The sequence below is a fragment of the Fukomys damarensis genome, unplaced genomic scaffold (genome assembly GCF_012274545.1).
Source record: "Fukomys damarensis isolate Sample0158 unplaced genomic scaffold, DMR_v1.0_HiC HiC_scaffold_32, whole genome shotgun sequence".
NCBI lineage: Eukaryota > Metazoa > Chordata > Mammalia > Rodentia > Bathyergidae > Fukomys > Fukomys damarensis.
Window position 1 is genome coordinate 48985370 of NW_022900944.1, and position 21732 is coordinate 49007101.

Below are 21732 nucleotides of genomic sequence, written 5' to 3' on the forward strand. Positions count from 1 at the left end.
CCCCCACCTCTCTGAGCCCTAGCTCTGCATCATAGAGGGAGTTGTGGCTTCAGCCTCAAGGACACAGCTACATGGATGGTCTGAGGCCTCCCTGCCCAAAGACACCCTAGTCTTTGCAAATTAACACATAATTAGATTCATGAATATACTATTTAAGCCAGGGACAGAAGCATTGATGATATTACAGCAGAACCTGGGGGTGGTGGCACACACCTACGTTTCCAGCTTTTTGGGAGGCTAAGGCCGGAGGATTCCACGTCGAGACCAGCCTGAGCAAGTAAGTGAGACCCTATCTCAAAACAAGAGGGCCCAGAATTTAGCTCAGTGGCACCACACCTGCCTCACAAGTGCAAGGTCCTGAGTTGGATCCTCGGTATGGAAAAAAAAAGAGAGAGAAAGAAAATGATTTGGCATGGTGGTGGACATCTGCAATCCCAGCACTCTGGGAGGCTTAGACAATTGCAAGTTCAAGCCTAGCCTGAGCAACTTTGTAAGATCCTATCTCAAAATTTAAAAATTAAAAAAAAAGAGCTAGGGATATAACTTAGTAAAGGCCCTGGGTTCAATCCCCAGTACTGCAAACTAAATGCAAAATTTAAAGAAAAATGAAAAAGGCTGTGGATATAGTTCAGGGGCAGAGTGCATGCCGACCGTACTTAAGGCCCTGGGTTTAGTCTTCATTCCTGGAAACAAGTGCAGCAGAAAGCTTCCCGGCACCCAGAGCCCTGGAGAGGACCTGGGCTCAGCCTGCAGAGAGCCCACCGTGACCAGCCCTACCCTGCCTGGCCATGGCTGTGGCACTGGCCTCTTCTGGGAAGTACCTTTGCTCCGGGTCTGATTCTTTCCCTCCAGATGCCCAGTTGCAGGCCCAGCTGTGGGCTCTTGCTGAGCTGTTAGTGACTGTGCTGGCATGGGTACTGGATTGCTTTTCATTATTCTAATGGTTGCAGTCTCCCTTTATTTCTGGCAATCTTCCTGGCTCCAGGGGGCATTTTGGAAATATTTGTGCAGTGCACAGGTTCACTTAGCAGACAATTATATGGTTCGATTTTTCTTTCTTGCTGCACTTCAGAGAGACTTTCAGACTGCTGAGGTCCCTGTGCTCACAGTGGCGGAGCTGCGATGAGGGTAGCTTCCTGTATTTCGCTCTCTGGCATCTTGGGAGGCTTGGGCATGACTGGCAGAGCAGATTCAAAGGTCCCTGAGCCGCCTCACCCTGGCACCACCACTCACTAATCTTTTTCTTTTCTTTTTTTTTTTTTTTTTTTGGTTCAGGGAATCAAACTCAGGGCCTCTCACTTGCCAGGCAGATGTGGTACCACCATGTGGGCTTCATCTCCTGTGATGGCTGCCAAGTGGCCCCTTGGGGCTGTGCGCTGGTTACCTGAGGAGCCCTGTAAAGTGGGCACTCGCTGCCCAGTGCCGAGTTTCTCCGAGTACACTGTCTGGTTCCCCCTGCACCCTGGCCTAGGGCCTTGCTCTTGGGGGCTGCAGTCCGGGTGGCTTATCTCAGCAAAGCCTGTCTCATCGGAGACCTGGGGGCCTGTGCGGTGCTGAACCCAAGGGGACAGCAGCCCTCCGGGGGTGGGGCTGTGTTATTCTTCATCCCCAGACCTAGGCATCCTGCCCATAGGCCCTGCCCAGAGCTGGCTCCTGCTGGGCCTGGCAAGTGTCGTCCTTGGAGTGACCCATGTGCCTCTTCCTTGGGGCAGGGTGGAGCTGCCAAAGATCAACCCTGTGGCCCTGTGTGTGCTCCATCTGGAGCTGCTCCCAGCCCCTCTGCTGTGCCTTTGGAGACTTCCGGAGTGTTGTGCTCCCCAAGGGAAAGGAGTTGGGAGAAGGGCAGGCAGCCCTATGCATGGGGATCTGGGGTTACCACCCAGCCTGATTCACTGTCTTCTCTTGCAGAGCCCACAACTATGGTGGTGCCACCGGCCAGCTCAGAAGCCCAGGTACTTAAAAACTATTTGTTTTATCTATTTTTGAGACAAGGTCTCACTGTGTAGTTCAGGTCGGTCTCAAGGCAGTCCTTTGGCTTCAGACTTCCATGTGCATGCCTGGCTTTAAAGAGAGATGTTAGAATGTAGCTGAGGGCTGGGGATTTAGCTCAGTGGTTCCGCCCCCTGCCTCACAAGAGCAAGGACTGGAGTTGGAACCCTGGTACCAAAAAAAAAAAAAAAAATGTTGGATTGTTTAATGTAAATTGTAAAAGTTAGAGTTGTTAGAGTAGTCCAATATAAAGTTAGGGTTGTTTCACTGCGGCAAGACAGAGATCAAACACTGGAGATCAAACACTGGAGGGCCTTAGCAGAGGGCTTGTGGAAGGATCCATTTGCAGAGGACATGAGGGCAGACGCCCCTCAGGCTGCCCTGGTCAACGATCCTCATCCTATACCAAGAGGCAAGGGGCGGCGCTGTTGGGCCTTCTTTCAGTTGGCCTTGCCGGGCACAGAGCTTGGGTCTGGGGTGGCTTCTAGGGCCAAACCGGAAAGCTAGCCCGTGGGATCCCCGCTCAGCCCAGGCTTCAGACCTCACCAGCAGTGTCTTCCTGTGCCTCCTTCCTCTGCCCCGGCCTCCCTTCAACCAGTGCCCGGAGCCTGATGTTTGAACATCCCACTGTCTTTGAAAATCACGGCTTTTCTACAAAACCTAAAGTGACATGCCAAAGGTGGAGATGGGCACAATCAAAAGTGCATACGTGATTGCTACTGGGTACATAGAAACCATGGCAAAACCAGTCCTAGTCTGTGTGCTGCCCTAACAATGCCAGTGACAAGATATCCTTACCACTATGGAATATAAACAGCACCCAGCATCGTTGTGAGCTCTGGAAAATGGCATTGTTCTATATAGAGATTCTGGGGATTTGAGGGAGGAATGACTTATGTGTTTCTAAGACAACTCTGCATTGCTGTGTGGCCATTATGCATCCTTTTTACTGCTGCATAATATTCCAGATAGCCCCCCCCCAGTCCTGTACTCAGGGACAGGAAAGTCATCTGGTTCCTGTTGTCCAGGAGCTATAGCTTGCAGGCTGCACTGGGGGCCTGAGCCTGGCCAGCTGCCCAGGTCTCTCTTATAGGAAAGAAGCATTTTATGCCTCCCAGAGCGTTTCCTGTGACTGGGGCAGAGAAGAGCTGTCAGCTCTCAGATAGCTGGATGAGAATTATCCTTTCCCTGGCACAGGACAGCTCAGGCCAGCGGCAGGGAAGAGGGGCATGGTGGCCAGGCTCTGGCCGTGCACTTTCCTGCTTAGTCTCTGCAGAAGGGCCCAACAGTGGTGCCTCCCACCCAGGATTAGCGAAGAGCTGCAATAGAGCCAGGTGGTATGAAATCCTCTCTCTACCCCTGACCCGAACCTTGCTCTTTCCTGGCAGGAGAGAGTAGATGGGGTACGTGTGTGACCTGTGGTTTTTCCACCCTTCCTGCCATTGTGGTACCTGTAGCTGCACTTCCCCAAGGGACCCCACCCTGGCCAGGCAGCTGCCTTCTTGTCAGACTGCAGCGGAGATCAGGCATGGCCTATGGGGGCCACTGTTCTCTGCTCCCATTTTCTGCCTCGCTTTCTAAGGGTCCAGAGTCTTGGGAAGTGACTCCTAGGATACTGGCTGTGCTTGAGAGCCCTGTCCCCAGCAGGGCACTGGCTCTCACCACCTGTGCTTGCTCTGCCCAGCTTGAGCTGGGTTTCTGGACTGCTGGTGGTGGGGACCCAGGAAATGGGAGGCGAGGCCACTCAGCAGGTGCACACAGGAAGAAGTGACAGAGCCCACAGAGGGTGTGGCTCCATCTGCCACACAGCGCTGCCAGCCTGGGAGCAGGCACAAAGGTTAGGGACTGCATGGACAAATCCCAGGCCTGCCATTCACTGCCAGCTGTGGCCCAGGGACTGATGTCCCCAGCCTCTGTCCTAGGGAAGGGGACAGTGGGTTGTTGCGATCTAAGTGAGCTGTGAAGAGGACTCTGCAGGTGCCCTGCACAGCAAAGCTGTTGTCCTGTGTATGTGTGTCTTTCCTACCCTTTGGTGAAAGGAAAGTATGAAGCCGGGCCTCTGGCCCACAACTGTCTTCTCACCTCTGCGGGAGGCTGAGACAGGAGGATCACAAGTTTGAGCTCAGCCTGGGCAACTCAGCAACTTAATAAGACTCTGTCTCAAAAAATAAATAAAAATTAAATTAAAAATATATAATCTAAAATAGCTGGGGATGTAACTTGTAGGAAGGCCCTGGGTTCAGTCTCCAGTACCCTCCCCAAAAAGGAAAGCATGAAAACCTTTGGAAATAAACAGTGCTCTGCTAATCAGTAGCGTGATCCTTGCCCTGCATTCAGCTACATGGGCAGCCAGGCTGAGCTCTGGCTGGGTGGACCTGGCCTTCTAAGGGGTCTGTGCAGGCAGGGCCGGGAGGGTCAGAGTGCAAGCAGCATCGGGGATGAACATAGTGGCATAGCCTAGGGCCTCCTATTGAGCCTGGTCCCTGGGCATCAGGGTAGATGGTGTGAATAGGGTCCCTGCCGGTACAGTTGAGAAATGTCCGGTGCGGAGATGCATGCCTATAATCCCAGCACTTGGGAGGCTGAGGCAGGAGGATTTCGTGAGTCTGAGGCCAGACTAGGGTATACTGTGAGTTCAAGGCCAGCCTGAGCTGCACAGTGAACTGCATGTGAACTGCATGGCTAGACCCTGGCTCAAAAAAAAAAAAAAAAGAGAGAAAGTAGTTGAGATGTGCTGAGTCAAGGGGCCTCTACTGTGAGACCTCACAGATTTTTAATTACTTAAAAAATACTAGAGGGCCAGTGATTTAGCTCAGTGGTTCCACTGCCTGCCTTACAAAAGCAAGGTCCAAAGTTTGATCCCTAGTACCAAAAAATAAAAATACTAGGGCTGGGGATTTTGCTCAGTGGTGCTGTACCTCCCTTGCAAGTGCAAGGTTCTGAGTTTGACCCCTGTACCAAAAAAAAAAAAAAAACAAACAACCAAACAAACAAAAGAACAACTTACTAAAAATACTTGGGCCGAGCATGGTGGTGTGCACCTGTAATCCCAGCACTGGGGAAGCTGAGGTAGGAGCATCGCTGTGAGTTCCAGGTCAGTCTCAACTACATAGTGAGGCCCTGTCTTAAAAAAAAAAAAAAAAAAAAAAAAAAAAACTTGGGCTGAGGATGTAGCTCAGCAGTGCAACACCTGCCTGGCAAGGGCAACGTCCTGAGTTTGATTTCTGGTACAAATAAATAAAAAAAATAAATAAACAAACAAACTTATTAAGGAGATCTTTAAGCACATATAAAGCCAACAGAATGGCGCTGTGGGCCTTTAGCACTGAGCCCCATGGGTCACCAAGTTCTGGCCCACACCCTGGGTCCTCCATAATCCTCTCAGCACCCATGCAGGTTAGATTTATGTACACCGAAAAGTTACATGCATTTTAAAAGACATGAGATACACCTTTTCTTTCTTTTTCTTTTTGGAGTCAGAGGTGGAACTCAGTCAGGACCTTGCACTTGTGAGGCAGGCAGCGGCACCACTGAGCTAAATATGCGGCCCTTGCCTTTTTTATTTTAAAAGACTGGGGACTAAACCCAAGGCCTTCACACTGAGCCACATCTTCTGCCTTTTTAATTTTTTATTTGATATAGTCAGTAAGTCACTAAATTACGCAGGCTGGACTCAATTTTGTGATCCTCCTGCCTCAGCCTCCCAGAGTGCTGGAACTCGAGGCATGTGCCACCATAGCCAGCTGATATGTCATTTTTTTTCTTTTTTTCTTTTTTCAGCTTTAATTGAGTTTATTGGTACATTTTAGGGATATAGTACAGTTACATTCATTGTTGGGATCTTGTACCTCTACATGACAGGTCTTGGTTCTCGTTTTTTTTTTTCTTTTTTTCTTTTTTCAGCGTTAATTGAGTTTATTGGTACATTTTAGGGATATAGTACAGTTACATTCATTGTTGGGATCTTGTACCTCTACATGACAGGTCTTGGTTCTCATTTTTTTTTTTCTTTTTTTGAGACAGGGTTCCACTATTTAGTTCAGGCTGGCCTTAAACTCACTATGTAGCCCAGGCTGGCCTCAAATTCACAGTGATCCTCCTGCCTCAGCCTCCCGAGTGTTGGGATTATAGGCGTGTGCCACCCCGCCTGGTGTATCATTTTTTACAAGTGTCAAAATATGTGACATATAGGAGTTAAGCAGCTTTCTGTTACTGTAACAAATACCTGAGCTCATCAGAGAGGAAAGATTTACTTTGGGTCCTGGTTCTGGGGGTTCTAGTCTGTGACCGGTTAGCCCCGGTGCTGGGCCGGTGGTAGCACATCGTCAGCCGCCTTGGTGAGGAAGCTGCTCACCTCATGGTGGCAGAGAGGGGAGGAGAAGGAAGGCGCTAGGTCCTCTGTCCCCTAGTGTGCCCCAGCCACTGCCCCTGGGACCTGGAGATGGCTCTAGGCCCCACCTCAGCCTCCCCTTCCGGGGACGTTGGCAAGGTGGGCTGGGGTGGGGCCCTGAGACAGAGTCCTGTGTGGCACACATGAGACCCTGGCCCCACGCCAGCCCTCACACAGCGAGCCCTGACTAGTGGTAGTGGGGCCTGAGGTCAGCGTGTCTTTCTCCTTAGGTCAGAGTTCTCCACTGTGACACAGTGAGGCTACTATGTGCTTAGGGCGTTTGTCTCTTCTAATCAGCTTTTTTGTAGCCTACTCTGTTCCACCAACACCAGAGTCTGGATAGAGACCTGCTGGGTCCCCAGAAGTCCCCTGGGAACCTTCCTGCCCTGCTCCACTGTAGCACAGGGAGCTGCTGGCCTCTTCCTGTCATTTTGGGGAGGTTCCTTCTGCTCAGAGGTTCGTGTGAATAGAATCGTGCCGTGTGAAGGTGTTTTGTGTGCCTCTGTCTGGGTAATGGGGTGACTCACACCCTTGTTGGTCCCTTTTTCCTGCTCCGTAGGCACCTGTCATGGTTACACCCACCAGCTAAAGAATGCCTGTACTGTTCCAGGTTTGCGTATTTCTTTCTGGTAAATACTGCAAGAAGTGCAGAGTCTGGTGGTGGATGCATATTCCATTATAAGAAGCTGCCAGGAGAGGGACATTGTCATATTTGCCTGTAATCATAGCCCTTGGGAGGCTGAGGCAGGAAGAGCGCTGCAAGTTTCAGGACAGCCTGGGCTACTGAGACCTCACTCAAAATTAAAAAAAAAAAAAAAAAGAAAGAAAAGAATCCTCCAGGCTATTTTCCAAAGTGGCTGATGTATTTTGGGTGTCACAGTGTCTTGTTTCTGTATCACTGTGAGAAGCTGGGCTCTGGCCGCTGCCTCCTTCCAGCCTCTCCCCGCCAATGTCCCCTTGGCCGGATGCCCAGTGTGATTCTGTCCCTGTTCCACAGATGGTGCAGTCACTGGGCTTCGCCATCTACCGCGCACTGGACTGGGGGCTGGACGAGAGTGAGGAACGTGAGCTCAGCCCACAGTTGGAGCGGCTCATCGACCTCATGGCCAACAGCGACTGTGATGATGGTGGCTGCGGGACAGCTGATGAGGGTTACGGGGGCCCTGAGGAGGAAGAGGAGGCCGAGGGTGGCCCCCGCACGGTGCGCACCTTTGCCCGGGCCATGCAGCTATGTGCCGCACGCCTCACCGAGCCCCAGGGTGCTCAGGCACACTACCAGGCCGTGTGCCGCGCCCTCTTTGTGGAGACGCTGGAGCTGCGCGCCTTCCTGGCCCGTGTCCGTGAGGCCAAGGAGGTGAGTGACAGACCCAGGTGAGGGGCTCAGGGCTTCCACTGAGGTTCATGTGAGCGCCAGCAGCTGTGTCCACCTCTCCGCCTGCCAGCATGGGGAAGCCTCTGTCGCCAGAAGTTGTTCCGGGCTGCCTGGTGCTAACACCTCATGTACCTCCTCACACGTCCTTTTTACCAGGTTTTCAGAGGAAGGAAATGGAGGCCTAGGCTCCACAACAACTGGCTCCGAGCCTCTGCCTCCCAACCAACACTCCAAACCCAATAGGTTATTCATCTTCCTTCATCCTACTTTTGGGTCCGGAAGAAGGGAGTGCCAGGCTTCTGGCCCAGGCCCCAACTATCCATGACCCCATCCTGAAAATACAGTGCTAGCAACACTTGTGTCCCCTACTCTGAACTACAAATGCCTAGAATTGCAGATGCTTAGAGCACACAGGGCCAGACCCAGATGAGCTCAGGACCTCAAGGCATAAGACCACACAAGCACTGGACCATAAACGTACCTAGTGCCCAAAAGGACCAGGAAGACGTGGGTCCACACCTGCATGCCCACATCCTGACAGGACCAGACCCTCAGGGGATCTGAACCACATGCCCAGATCCTTACAAGCTTAGAATATCTGAGGCTCAGGGCCACAGGGGCCTAGACCTATGCAGGCCCAGACTAGACCCACAGAGGCTCAGACCTAGACTAGCTGATGAACACATAGGCTCAGAACCACAGAGGCCCAGACCCACACAGGCCGAGAAGCACACAGCCCTAGACCCCTACAGGTCCAAAAGCACACACAACTGATCCAAAGAAGCCTGGACCCCACAGGCCAAGGACTAAGCAGGCTCAAACCCAAACAGGTACAGACTCACAGGCCCAGCTAACACAAGCCCTGGCCCATGGAACCCAGACCCAGACAGGCTTAGGAACACTAGGCTTGACTGTTCCAGATCCCGACAGGTAGAGGACACAGGCCCAGATCCACACAGACCCAACTAGGGCAACACAGGCCTTGACCCACCTGTGTCCTCACCCAAAAGGTCCAGGACCACAGAGGCCCAGACCCCTTGAGGCTCAGACTCCCACAGGACAAGGACCATAAACACCTGATCCAACATGCTGAGACCAACACAGGGCCATACCCATACGCGCCCAGCACCTTATGTTCCAGGCCCACTCAGGCCCAATAGTAAGCAGGCCCAAACCCTCACAGGGTCTAACATACACAGGCCCAGACCCACATGGGCCCTGAACCACACAACCCAGAGCCACATGGGCTTAGGAAGCTGAGGCCCAGGGCCACAGAGGCCTAGACCACAAAGGCCTAATGCCATTCAGGCTCCAGAACACACTAGCTCAGATCAACACCACACAGACCAAAAGCCTTACAGGCCTAGATCCACCCAGGCTCAGGACCTCATAGGCCCAAGGAGCATATAGGCCTTGACCTAGACCCACACAAACAGGCTCACAGGGGCCAGGACCCCCGCATAGGTTTAAGGCCACACAGGCCCAGGACTGCCCAGGATGTTCTCATGGGTTAGCAGCCCCTTCCTTCAGCAGAGTACGCTGTTTCCCAGACAGCGGGACTTTTACTTTAGTAGGGGCAGGGGCGCATTTTCACCCAGACGACAGGTCTCTTATTGAACAGGGTTTCTCAGCTGCCCTGTAGCCAGATTCTAGTGTTCAGGGAGCTAGCATGACGCACAGAGAGAAGGGTCCTCTGGGGTACGATGTGCTCACCCAGTAAGCATTTTGGATGAAGTGGCCTGATCAGGCTAGGTGTGGACTCAGGCAGGCCGGGAGAGGTGCCTGTGCTGTTGCTATAGGAGCCCACTTGTCCCCATAGGGACCTTGAGTAGAATCGCGCACCTTCTGCTGCTATGTTGCTGGGGTTGCCAGGGAAGTTTGCCAGTGGTGTGGGGTGAATGCCAGGGCACCTGGCTTTGTCTTCGTAGGGGTGGCTGCGTGCTGAAGGGCAGATGCCCTCTTGGTGGATGTTAGGGGAATGAGGCCTCCAGGCTGCCAGAAGATCCAGGGCACCAGAGGCAGTGTGTCCAGTGCTTTCCTGATTACCCGCATAGAGCAGTCAGCGTCCCCAGTGTCTTCCGTCCCAGTCACCGTTGCTGTCCCAGACGTGGCTGGTAACCCATCCCACCCACCCTCTCTGCAGCACGGGTCTGGGGACCTTGCACACACACACTGCTGGCCCAGACCTCCACAGAGCAGATGTGGGCTGAGGCGGGGTCCCTTGTGCCTTGGCTGGTATCCTGTGTGGAGACACAGCTGGGGTGCAGAGACGGTGGGCAGGCCTGCGAGGGCTGAGATCTGCAGGAAAACATGAATCTGCACAAGGGGCTCCCCACACCTGTGTGTGCTGCCCATGAAGACACAGCGCCTCCTGGTGGACGTGGGCCACTGGGCACGGTGGTTCCTGCCTAAAACTAGCCGCCGGAGCATGGTGGCCAGGGACCTATGAGGCTCCAAGGCAGACACTGTGCTTTCTCTGGGTGTCTTCCTGAGCCACAGTGCAGGACTGAGACACCCACATGTCTTGTGAGCAGCAGCCATGTGGCGGGGGGCGGCCTGACCCTGACATCTTCCTGCCTCCCTGGACTAACCAGCTATGTGGTCCCAGATGCTGCAGAGGCTGGGAGAGGATGAGCCACAGATGCAGAAGCCACTGGCTGAGCTCGACAACCTCGGACATACAGACTGGGTAAGATGTGGCCCTCCTACCCTTACCCAGGGTTAGCGCCAGGAAGCCATGGTGCCTGTCGGCTGACAGCTGTTCCTTTTCTTCTGGGTCAGGCCCGGTTGTGGGTGCAGCTCATGAGGGAGCTGCGCCATGGGGTGAAGCTCAAGAAGGTGCAGGAGCAAGAGTTCAACCCCCTGCCTACTGAGTTCCAGCTCACACCCTTCGAGATGCTGATGCAGGACATCCGCGCCAGGAACTACAAGCTGCGCAAAGTCATGGTGAGCCTGCCCAGGCCTTGCCTCACCGAGGCGGCAGGACCATGGGATATGGACAGGCAGGTGTGGCCCTGATCTTGCCACTCTGGGTTTCACTGGAGACACAGTGACCAGGGCAGGGTTGTGGAAGGCCAAGGTGGCCCTGCACGACTGCAGGATCATACAGCTCTCACCTGTACCAGTTTCAGTCTTCGTATTTTGTGTTTGTGTTTCTTCTTGAGACAGGTCTTGTTATGTGGTTAGGGCTGGCCTTGAACTCACTGTGTAGCCCAGGCTGGCCTTGGATTCTAGATCCTTCTACCTCCATCTCCCAAGTGTTGGGATGACAGGCGTGAGCCAGCACACCGAGCTTCTTAGGGTTTTAATGTGCCACTCCCCTCTGTTGTGGCAGCTCTGTGAGGCGGGCACTCCCAGCCACACTCCCAGAAGAATCTGAGGTACAGGAGGCCTGGTTGGTAGGGTGAGGGTGCTGCATCCACCCTGAGGCATGGCTCTGTCTGCACACACCCGTCCTGGAGCCATGAGAGGGGACAGGTGTGAAAACCAGGACCTCGGAGCCGTTGGTCCTCAGCCTGGCCGCCCCATCCTGTCCGCCTGCAGGTGGGTGGGGACATCGCGCCCAGGGTGAAGAAGGATGCACATGAGCTCATCCTGGACTTCATCCGCTCCCGGCCTCCCCTGAAACAGGTACTGGCTCTGCGTCCCCTCTTCAGGCTCCCAGAACCCACTGCTGTGTTCTGCTTCCACAGGCACAGCCCGGCTCTCTCTGGCCTTGGCCTGGAACAGTGTGGCTGGGGTCTTCTCTGGGAGAGTTCTGTTGGCACAGATGCTCACCGAGCCCCCGGGTAGCCCCCCCAGCACGTGGGGTGGCACCGAGTACCCTGGACTGCGGGAGGAGGACAATGCCGGTGTCCGTCCCCCGGCCACCACTTCCTTGCAGGTCTCTGAGCGCCGGCTTCGACCGCTGCCACAGAAGCAAAGGACCCTGCATGAGAGGATTCTGGAGGAGATCAAGCAAGAGCGCAAGCTGCGCCCCGTGGGGACCCAGCGCTCAGGCACTCAGGGTGAGCAAGGCAGGGTGTGACGGAGGGAGGAGACCCCACGCCCAGGCCTCCTGCAGCCCCTACTTCCTCGCGCCCACAGACTGGGTGATATTGTCCCCATGAGACCCTGCCACCGTGGGAGACCTGGGGCATTTTAACTTGCAGGCTAGACCAGGATCCTTGCAAAGTTTTAGTGAGAGGCAGGTGATGAGGAAGGGATCTTGTCCTCAAGGCTTTGACCTCAGTTTGCTATTTTGCATTCTGCACAAATGACAAATCTCAGCATTTAGTAAGAAAAAACAAAAAGCAACATTTTTAGGTGGGGAAAACCAGGCAGATGTCAAAGGTCTGATCTGGTCTTCGTTACAGAGTAGAGGACAAACTCTAATCCTGCTTCCGCTGGGAGGCAAGGTGGTACTCCTTCAGGCTGGAGTTAAGTGGATGAAAACTGGTCTGTCTCCCCTCCTGTCACACGGTGCACGTGAAGCTGTGGCCCCTGCTCACTCTCCTGTCCACCCCAGGCTTTGGCTCTCTGCCTTGCATCCTCAATGCCTGCTCTGGGGACATCAAGTCCACTTCCTGTATCAATCTGTCTGTCACGGACGTCGGGAGTAGCACTCAGCGCTCACGGCCCCGGGTCCTGCTGAAGGCACCCACGCTGGCTGAGATGGAGGAGATGAACACCTCTGAGGTCAGAGCCACACAGACCCTGGCAAAGCCAGGGGCTGAGCCAGCTGGGAGGGGGCAGGTGGGACGGGTGCTTACCGTCTCGGCAGTCAGAAGCGGCCATGGGATACTCAGACAGTGCCCTGGGGCCAGCTTCTCTCTTCCTGAGGAGTGCTCGGGAGGGCTGCACATGGACATGTCAGTCATCCCGCGGCCAGACAGCTGAGCAGCCCTCGGCTGGAGGGCAGGGTGCTCACAGCGAGGTCCCTTGGCCACCACGGCTGCTGAGTGCCACCTCCCCTTCTCTGGGTGGCAGCTGTCTCTCAGCCTCCTCCTGTACAAGGTCTGTCCTCCCCTGGTACTTCCGGAAGGCCTCAGGGGCAGTTTGGGTATTGAGGCACTTGCCAGAGTATTCAGGCACGGGAGGGCAGAGCCAGATGTGGTGCAACACACCATAATCCAAGCACTTTGGAAGGCTGAGGCAGGAGAATTATAAATTCAAGCTTAGCTTGGAGAATTTAGTAACTTAGCAAGACCTTGTTGCAAAATTTATAAATAAGAGAATGACTGGGGACGTAGCTCAGTGGGAAGGCCCCGGGTTCAATCTCCAGTACCACCAAAGAAAGAAAGAAAGCCAAAAAAAAAAAAAAAAAAAAAAAAAAATAGGAAGGAAAACATACAAAAGTTTGAAAGACATGTGGCCTCTCTTTTTCACTGAGGATATACTTGTAGGGAAGAAATTCTCAGTTTGTGTTTTTTAGAGAATTAACAGTTTAGTTAGAGATAGTTGCATTTTAATAAATGTATCAAACTGTAAAAAATTGATTAAAATTAAATGTCCTCATATTTTTTTGAAATGTAGAAAAACTAAGGTTTGTCTTGATTGATCCCCGGGAAGATGTTAAATCACTTTTCCCCACCCAGCCTCATGCGTTGCTAATACACATCTATGAAAAGCGTTTCCCTCGGGATAATTCATTTGTGCACATCGTGCATGTTGGGCTAGGCAACCTCTTGTGTGCTCCAAACTTGGCCCTCTGACCTCCAAATACATCATTAATTCTCTAGAAACTCGGACTGTGGATTTGTTCACTACTATCTAGCAAAAGAAGTTGTTGAATTATCATAGAATGAAAGAAAAGAGACCAAAGCTTTGCATAATGCCTTAGTGGTTCGTGCAGACAGAGAGAACTGTCCACCGCCACTGGTGACCCCTCAACGAGAGCTGCTTTGGTGTGAGCCAGGACTGGGGTCCCAAGTACAGCTGGAGAGCAGACCCTAACGTGCCAGAAGACTCCTGGGTATCAGGCTGCTGGCCTTCAGACAAACTGAGAACGGACGCACTAAGTCTCTAGTTCTCTCTCCTCAGTAGGGTGCTCTTTCCCACCACGAAGCCCAGCATGAGTGTTATTAGTAGTCAGACCCTCACCTAAAAACCATCAGTCCACTGCCTGTTCCCTACTAGTACTGCTCTTTTAATTCTCAGACTTAGAAGTTTCCTTTCAATGCAGATATTTCTTAAGACAGACATTCAACTCTGCATTCCTTCTTTCTAGTTTAGATAAGCAGGGATCGAGTGATAGACTGGTTGGAATAAGAATGGATCCTGAGGACCATGGCTTTTCCGTGGCAGGTCTTCCCCTGGCCCTGCCAGTCACCTTGTCAGTGTCACAGTGGTTCCTGTGCTCGCTTAAAGAGCTGCCTCCATAAAGCTATTCCCACGAGTTCCTTGAAGTTACCTGGAAAGACATTGCTCTGTGGGCCAGTTTTCTCAGTCTCTGTCTCCCCCGTCTCTCTGCGTCTCTCTCTGTCCCCCCCACCCCCCATTAGTGAAAGATAATAAAAGGGAATTGGGACGTATTTGTCTTTTATTTTAGTGAGGTTTTTAATTCTTGCCCACATTAAATTTTCATGATAAATTTAGACCTGTTTCTTATAACTAATTTTAAGTGTGAAACAAATTAGAAGGAAATATATTGAGTGATTAAGTGAATCCTCCCCTCACTTCTAACTGTCGCACTGTGGGAAAGGCTACACCCTTGATCACTGGGAGATCGAACAGGGGTCAGGTGCGGCCTTACCTTTCCAGAGCTGATGTTCTCGGGACCAAGCAGGTGGGCTCTGCTTGGATGGCAAAGCGGAAGAGAGGGCCTGGTCCTGTCTCCGTGACCTCCTCAAAGGGCGTTGCAATAAGCAGGGTTTGTTAAATCTCTAACTAGTTTTTAGCCACTAAATGAAAACTTACTCTTTTTTGGCATAATTGAAAGAACTACAATTTTTGTTTCAGCTACTTTTCTTGAGAAGTAAAATAAAGTTTATCGTTTGGGGTACCTGTGGTAAGATTTTTCCATTCTGTTGCAACCCTGAAACATTTTTAGGTTACCAGAGGGGTGATGTTCTCGGTCAGTTTATAGGTTGCCCAGACTTCGTCTTAGGGAACTGGTCCTATCTGGTTGCTCCAAACTCAGGGGGGAAAAAACCTTTAAATTATGCTTAAATCTCACTGCAAATCTCTGATTTTCAGGCCCAAATACCACCCTTATCGTCCAAATTCATATATACACTCCTTACTGACATAATTATGTGGCTCAAGTCATTCTTAAGACTTTTTTTTTTGGTACTGGGGATCGAACTTGGGACCTTGTGCTTGTGAGGCAGGCGGCAGCACCACTGAGCTACATCTCTGGCCCTCAAGTCATTCTTAAAACATTTTAATGGCTCAGATCCATTTTATAGCCATCTTACTTGCATCAAACCACAAGGGGTGGTTTGATTTCATTCTTGATTACATCACAGATGGACCCCAAGACAACAGCTCCTACATTGTAGTTCACTAAATTAAAATTTAAATATTTACCCAAACCAAGGGCTGGGAGTGAGACAAAGGGGGCAAAGGAAGCCTCGTGTTGTCAGATAAATTTGGAAAGCCAAATTTGGAAAACTCTTTTTCCAGAGTTTTGCAATTCATGTTAGTGTAATATAGACTCAGAAATTCTGTCATAAAAGACTCATTCAACTTGATTTAACCTAATATTTCCCAATCAATTAGTCACACAAACCGTGCTTCAGGGAACACCATTAATATCTCCAGGGACACTGGTGTTCTGAGAAACACAGCTTGGAAATGTGGCCAGATGAAAACTATGCAGGCTGAACCGAATTGGGTTTCAAATTTTTTAAAAATTACTCATAATTACATTTAAAATTCAGATAGATAAAATGGGAGCTCGGTGTGGCAGCACCTGCCTATAGTCTTAGTGCTCTGCATGGCTAAGGCAGGCAGAGAGGAAGTTCAGGTCCTACCTGGGCAATTTTACAAAAATCCTGAGCCAAAATAAACAGTATTTCAAAAAGACTAGAAACATAGCTCAGTGTGAAAGCTCTAGGTTCAATCCAAGTAAGAGAGAGACAGAGAATATCAAATGGGAAATATTACAATAGGATATGATATTTAAGATGTTGAAATGTGCCTCGTCTCTCTTGTATTACATTACTCATAAAATAGATTCGGTCTCAGCATGGTTCTAGTGAAGCAAAGGTTAGTTTTAGGCGCACAATTAACATCCAGACCTCTTGTTTCAGTGCTGAGATGACCTACTACCGTTTGAAGCCCTTGGCACACTGTTACGACAGTTTTTAGTTACATACGGCCCTCCGCATCTTTTTAATCTCAGAACTTCTCCTCTGTTACCCCCGTTCCTGAAGTACGTCCAAAAGTTACTTCGCTGTACCTTACGAGACTCCTTCATACTTTGCGTTTACAGAGAGTAAAATCCATCACTCTTATATAAATGTGATTTTCTCCTTTCCTATTTCACTCTTCCCCCTTCCGCTCACAAAGGCACACTCTTGGTTTACTCTTGGGTGGACGCTAGTTAACGGCACATCGGTGCTCGTGACCGCTGTGGTAAGAGACTACTTTCTTCGGTAGGGAGCTGACTGGATCCTCGGGGGGTCTTCACAGCAGGTCCTCCCTAGCGCACAGCAAACATTTTCCCTCCAGAAACCCTGTCGTCCTGCTAGAACGCAAGCTTTCACCTGGGCGTGGGTACTGGACAACTCTTCCCCACCGTAACCGAACCGTACCACACACACCGCGAAGGAACTCGTGTGGCGCCTTCTTCACGAGGGAGCTCGACACCGCTGCGCTACTTAAGTTAGGTCCAGATGTAATTGTCCAAGGAAGGTGCACAGCTCGGCCAAGAAAGAGCAACCTGTTCAGTGATTTCTAACCTGCCTTTTTAAACCATGGTAAAGGCAGAGGATTTTCATTTTCAGCCTGCTTTGAGAGTAGGAAGGTGAGACGCGGTTTGGAAGAGAAAGAGTTGAAGCCTACTTCATGTAACCAATTTTTTCTCCATGTTGCTTAAGGAAGAATAATCCCTGCCTTTTATTCGGTGTGCCACGTGTGAAATTTAGATATAGGAAAGCATTGTGTTCCATAGTAATGTTGGGGGATTTATTGTGCTATCATTAAACATTTGATAGGAAAGAAAATAAAGCAAGCTTTTCCTTCGTGCTATATTTCATCCCAGTCAAACCCCTAGCTTCCTTCTGTCCCTGGTCAGGGTAACTCTTCCAGACTTGGGCTTCGCTCCCCCTGGGTTTTCTGGATATTTTGTAAATAAAATTTTATTGGAACACACCCCCACCCATTCATTTACTTGTTACTCTTTTAGCCACACCTAGAATGTTTACTCCTTTGCACTTGCAACAAATTTTTCTCACCCCATCCAAAAGACTTAAAGAAAGGCCAGGGGGCTGGGGATTTAGCTCAGTGGTTCCATTGCCTGCCTTCCAAGTAAAAGTCCCACAAGGTCCCAAGTTCGATCCCTGGTACCAAAAAAAAAGAAAAAAAAAAAAAAAGAAGAAGAAGGGCCAGGGATTTAACTCAGTGGCACTGCACCTGCCTCACAAGCACAAGGTTCTGAGTTCAATCCCCAGTAGTGGAAAAAAAAAATCAAGACTGAAAGAAACAGTGCTTACTAGGAGTATTGTCAGTTTCCATTAGACGTAGTTGGAAATGTAATTCACAGGGCACCAGTGGAACACACAGGAAGGACCTGCCTCCCTAGTGCAGGATCAACCTCAACCCAAAGTAGTCCCAAGCTGAGCATCAGTCCAAACAAGAGTGACAGATTATCAAAGCAACCCCAAGCTGTCCTCAATTTATAAGTGTACTACAAGGAAAAATAAATCTACTAGTTACTTCAATACTTTTCTCAATAATTGATAAAACTGCTGGGCATAGTGGCACATGGCAGGAGGATCGCTGTGAGTTCAAAGCCAACCTGAATTACATGGGAGACTGTCTTAAAACAATAACAACAAAAAACACCCAAAACAATATAAAATAGAAAGTAGTTTGAACAGTAACTCATTTTAGTTGTAAAATATTATGCATATTTTGTTAATATATGGTTAGACTAGCCTGGAGGCTCTGTTGCCAACAGAGATCACCACTGTAGATGGGCTGTCTAAATTGTAACTAATGTTTGAGGTTTTACACGAAGGTATTTACTTCTGACATTGAGTGTAGGAATAATAAATGTTCACTGATGCTTAGAACTGAGCACTCCCTCGAGGTCCCTCTGCTTCTGTAGTGAGAGGTATCTGGGGACACCAGGCCAGACATTCAGGGGAATCTGAGGGGCAGAGAGGTGTGCTGGATTGAAGCCAACACAGAAGAAAGATCCTGGAGTAGAGTTGAGTCCTGAAGGTGGAATGGCATGTTCAGCACAGGAGTGGGCAGAGGCCAGAGGCTGCCTCTTCTTCCTCTTCTCCACTGACGCCACCTCCCTTCCCTTCCAGAGCCGTCTGCACTTCCTGTAGCATAAAGGTGAGCTCTCCTGGGGCTTCAGTCTGAGTTGTGACAGGCATTCCACTGTCTCCTGCTGCATGTATTAGACAATCCTGCCCTCATGAGGCCTTTCATCCATGCCCTTTTCTGGAACACTTTTTCAAAAACTGATTTTAGCCAGGCATGGTGGCACATGCCTGTAATCCCAGCACTTGGGAGGCTGCCGCAGGAGGATCACTGTGAGTTCGAGACCAGCCTGGGCTATATAGTGAGTTCCAGGTCAGTCTCAACTGCGTAGTGAGACCCTGTCTCAAAAAACAAACAAACAAAAAATGTTTTTAGTTGACCCTTCTTTATAACCCACCCTGACAACCGAAAAACTTTTGTGTCATCAGTGTCAGATAATTTTGTGCAGGGCATGATGCCAAGCCCTTTATGGTATAAAAAGGCACCATTTCTGCCTCTAAAATTCCCCACCTAGATGAGCAAAAAACACAGCTGAGGTGTGAGGAAGAAGCACTGGTCTTCAGGAATGGTCTCTGGTGTCTGTCTTATCATGCAGGGCCCAGAAGGGGGCATGGGTTTGTACTGGTCCAGCCTGGGTCTGGTCCACACCTCCTTCTGTATTACAGATGAAGATGCCTTCTAAGAAGTGTGCACACATCCCCGTCTACACTCTGGGCTTTGAGAGTCCTCAGAGGACACCCATGGCCAAGGCCACACCAATGCAGAGGAGAGAGGTCTTCCAGTGTGTTGCTCTGCCTTTTTACAGGGGTCCTAGGTGTTCCAGGGAGGGGCTGGGCAGGGCATGTCGCAAGGAAATGCAGGGTGGGCATGTAGGGTAGTGTAGCCTAGAACGCTTGTTACCCTGGGAGGCGCTCCACTAGTGAGTTCTTTTTCCCAAATCTCACTTGTGGAGGGACAGGGGAGAGTATGAGGATGTTTGTGACCTGGGAGGGGCAGGGGCGGGACCAGTGTGAGTCTCAGCCTTGATGGTCTCCCCAGGTCCCTGCAGGGGCCAAGGTGGCGAAGCGTGGAGGAGGAGTTCCCGCACATCTATGCGCATGGCTGCATCCTTAAGGACGTCTGCAGTGACTGCACCAGCTTCGTGGCTGACGTCGTGCTCTCTAGCCGCAGGAGCGTGGATGCCCTCAATGCCACACCACGTCGCAGCCGCCAGACCCAGTCTCTCTACCTCCCTGACACTAAGACTCTGGACTTCAAGTGATGACAGCCCACGGCAGCCAGGCCTGAACTGTGCGTGTACATATATACATAGACGGGCGCCTTTATATAATATATGCACACAGCCTATATATTTATACAGGTTTTCTGGCCCTGCCATTCATTTGGGGCCAGTTCCACTGTAGAACCCTCCCTGGGGAGGCGGTTCCCTCTCAGGATTCCTTGGGATGGGGTGAGGGGGTGCTTCTCCCCGAAGACGGAGATCCTGAATCTCCAGCAGACTCCCCTGCCCAGGCCCCAGGTCTCCTGCACAGGTGGTGCCACAAGGCAGTTTCCCTTTCCTGGGCTGAAGTCCAGGTTGGGATGGGGAACCTGCCTGCCTCTGCCTTCTGGTAAGGGCCTAAGGTACCTGGAAGGCACTGGGTGTGTGGGACCCTCTTGGAAATGTCTCAGTGTGGAAAGCCAGAGGCCAAGCTTGGGCCCTGCTGCCTCTGCCCAGCACCCATCCCTGGCACCTTGTCCCTCCATCCCTTCCCCCGTGCTGGTGCTATCTTCACCTGCCCCTGCCCGGAGGCCTGGGGATACTGGATGGTCCTGGCACAGCTCTGTAAAGTTGTGCCTGTGGCCATGCAAACCTAATAAAGATTATCTCACAGTGACCATCTGGGGACATAGCTGTGTGGAAGGCTGAGGCAGGAGGATCACAAGTTCTCAGAGGTTGCATCTCAGCTCTGATTGGCCGCCTGCCTTCCAGGGCCAGAAAAGACCTCTCCAGTGTTGCTGTCAGGGTGCCCATCACAGGACATGACATCCAGACCTATTCCTGTCCACAAAGCCCTCGGCAGGCTAAGGCAGGAAGATGGCATCTTTGAGTCCAGTCTGGGCAACTCACCCAGACCTTGTTTCCAAATAAAACCAAAAGAAGGGTTTGGGATATAGCTCAGCAGTGGCGCACTTGCTTAGCACACATGAGACTCTGAATTCCATCTCCAGCACCACACACACAAAAGCCCTGCCCAGCTTCTCTGCCAACTCCAGAGCCCTGGTCACTATGGCAAGGGCTGCATGCATTAACAGCTCAGGATGCTGCCTGTCATCTCCTCTGGCTGTGCTTCCGGCCTAGGTCCCTTTGGTCTTATTTCTCAGCCCTCTAGGCCTGTTCTTCAGGGAGTTGACCCCGCTGGAGTTCCCAGAAAGCTGTAGGCTGTGGGTGGGTCCAGCACCAAGCAACCTGCTGGCTCACATGCACAGGGTGTGCTGTCATCACTCCCCTCAGCAGAAGAGCAGACAGGCTCAGTACAGGGAAGAAACTTGGCAGTTCATTGCAAGATGTCAACTCCAGACTGCACTGACTGCCCCAGGGCTGGAGGAGGCCCAGAAGGGACAAGGCCTATAACAGCAGGGTCTGTGGGAAAGAATACTCTTAGCACCTAAAATCCAGGAAATGCAAATACACAAAATCAGAGCAGCTAATAAAAGTATCCAGCTCCCACTACTTGTTTGTACATATACTACCTATTCTTGTGTTTTTATTCCTGTTTATAAATAAGAACCAGGTGTGGAGGTGAACATCTCTAATCCTAGCACTCTGGAAAGCTGAGGCAGGAGAATCACAGAGTAATAAACTGCTTGGGCAACTTAGTGACTTAATGAGACCCTGTCTCAAAAAGAGAAAAAAAGCTGGGCCAAGGATTTAGCTCAGTGGCACCATGCCTGCCTCATAAATGCAAGGTCCTGAGTTCAATCCCCAGAACCAGGAAAAAAAAAAAAATAGCTAAGGAAGTAGCACAGGGTGAATGTCCTAGTTTCAGTCCCAGGTACTGCACTAAAAGTGAAGGGGGTGGGTGTTCAGGAATTGCCTGTCACACACAGCAATAAAAAGGCTTTTGTCTGCACCAGTCTCCCAGACAAACACCCTTGGTTACCAAGTACCACTGCCATTATCTTCAATCCTACAGAGCAGAAACTGGCCCTGGGAAACACATCTAACTCACACTGCCAACACAGGGAGAACCAGGTCTGAACCCCTCAGAACACTCAAAAATAAAGCTTATAGCTAACAATAAAAGCACATCGTAGAGGCCCAGGGATTTAGTTCATTGGCACTGTGCCTGCCTTGAAAGTGCAGGGTCCTGAGTTTGATTTCCAGTAATAGTGACAACAAAAAGCACATCCTGGGGCAATGAGTGCCCCACACAGCTGCTTCTGGGGCCTGCTCAGCAGAGAAGCTCAAGGCCAAGTCAAGAACTGTCTCGGGCCAGGGATTTAGCTCAGTGGTTCCACCGTTTGCCTCACAAGCACAAGGTCCCGAGTTTGATCCCTGGTACCAAAAACAAAAAGAACT

General features: G+C 51.0%; 1 protein-coding gene across 1 annotated transcript; it reads left to right on the forward strand.

Annotated features, from left to right (window-relative positions):
• Positions 1–1450: 1450 nt before the first annotated feature.
• Spire2 (spire type actin nucleation factor 2) lies at positions 1451–20955 on the forward strand. Its single transcript, XM_033757923.1, has 10 exons — positions 1451–1952; positions 7377–7733; positions 10360–10440; positions 10533–10697; positions 11295–11381; positions 11635–11758; positions 12259–12601; positions 18113–18242; positions 18836–18951; positions 19209–20955. The coding sequence occupies exons 1-10, from the start codon at positions 1920–1922 to the stop codon at positions 19429–19431; spliced, it is 1659 nt and encodes a 552-aa protein (XP_033613814.1). The 5' UTR covers positions 1451–1919; the 3' UTR covers positions 19432–20955.
• The last annotated feature ends 777 nt before the right edge of the window (positions 20956–21732 follow it).

Excerpts from the sequence above, each read along its gene's own strand:
- Spire2 (XM_033757923.1), top strand. The coding sequence starts at position 1,920 with ATGGTGGTGCCACCGGCCAGCTCAGAAGCCCAG. Across the intron at positions 12,602-18,112 it reads GGAGGGCTGCACATGGACAT|AGTCCTGAAGGTGGAATGGC; the intron begins GTCAGTCATCCC and ends GGAGTAGAGTTG. Across the intron at positions 18,243-18,835 it reads GCACTTCCTGTAGCATAAAG|ATGAAGATGCCTTCTAAGAA; the intron begins GTGAGCTCTCCT and ends TCTGTATTACAG.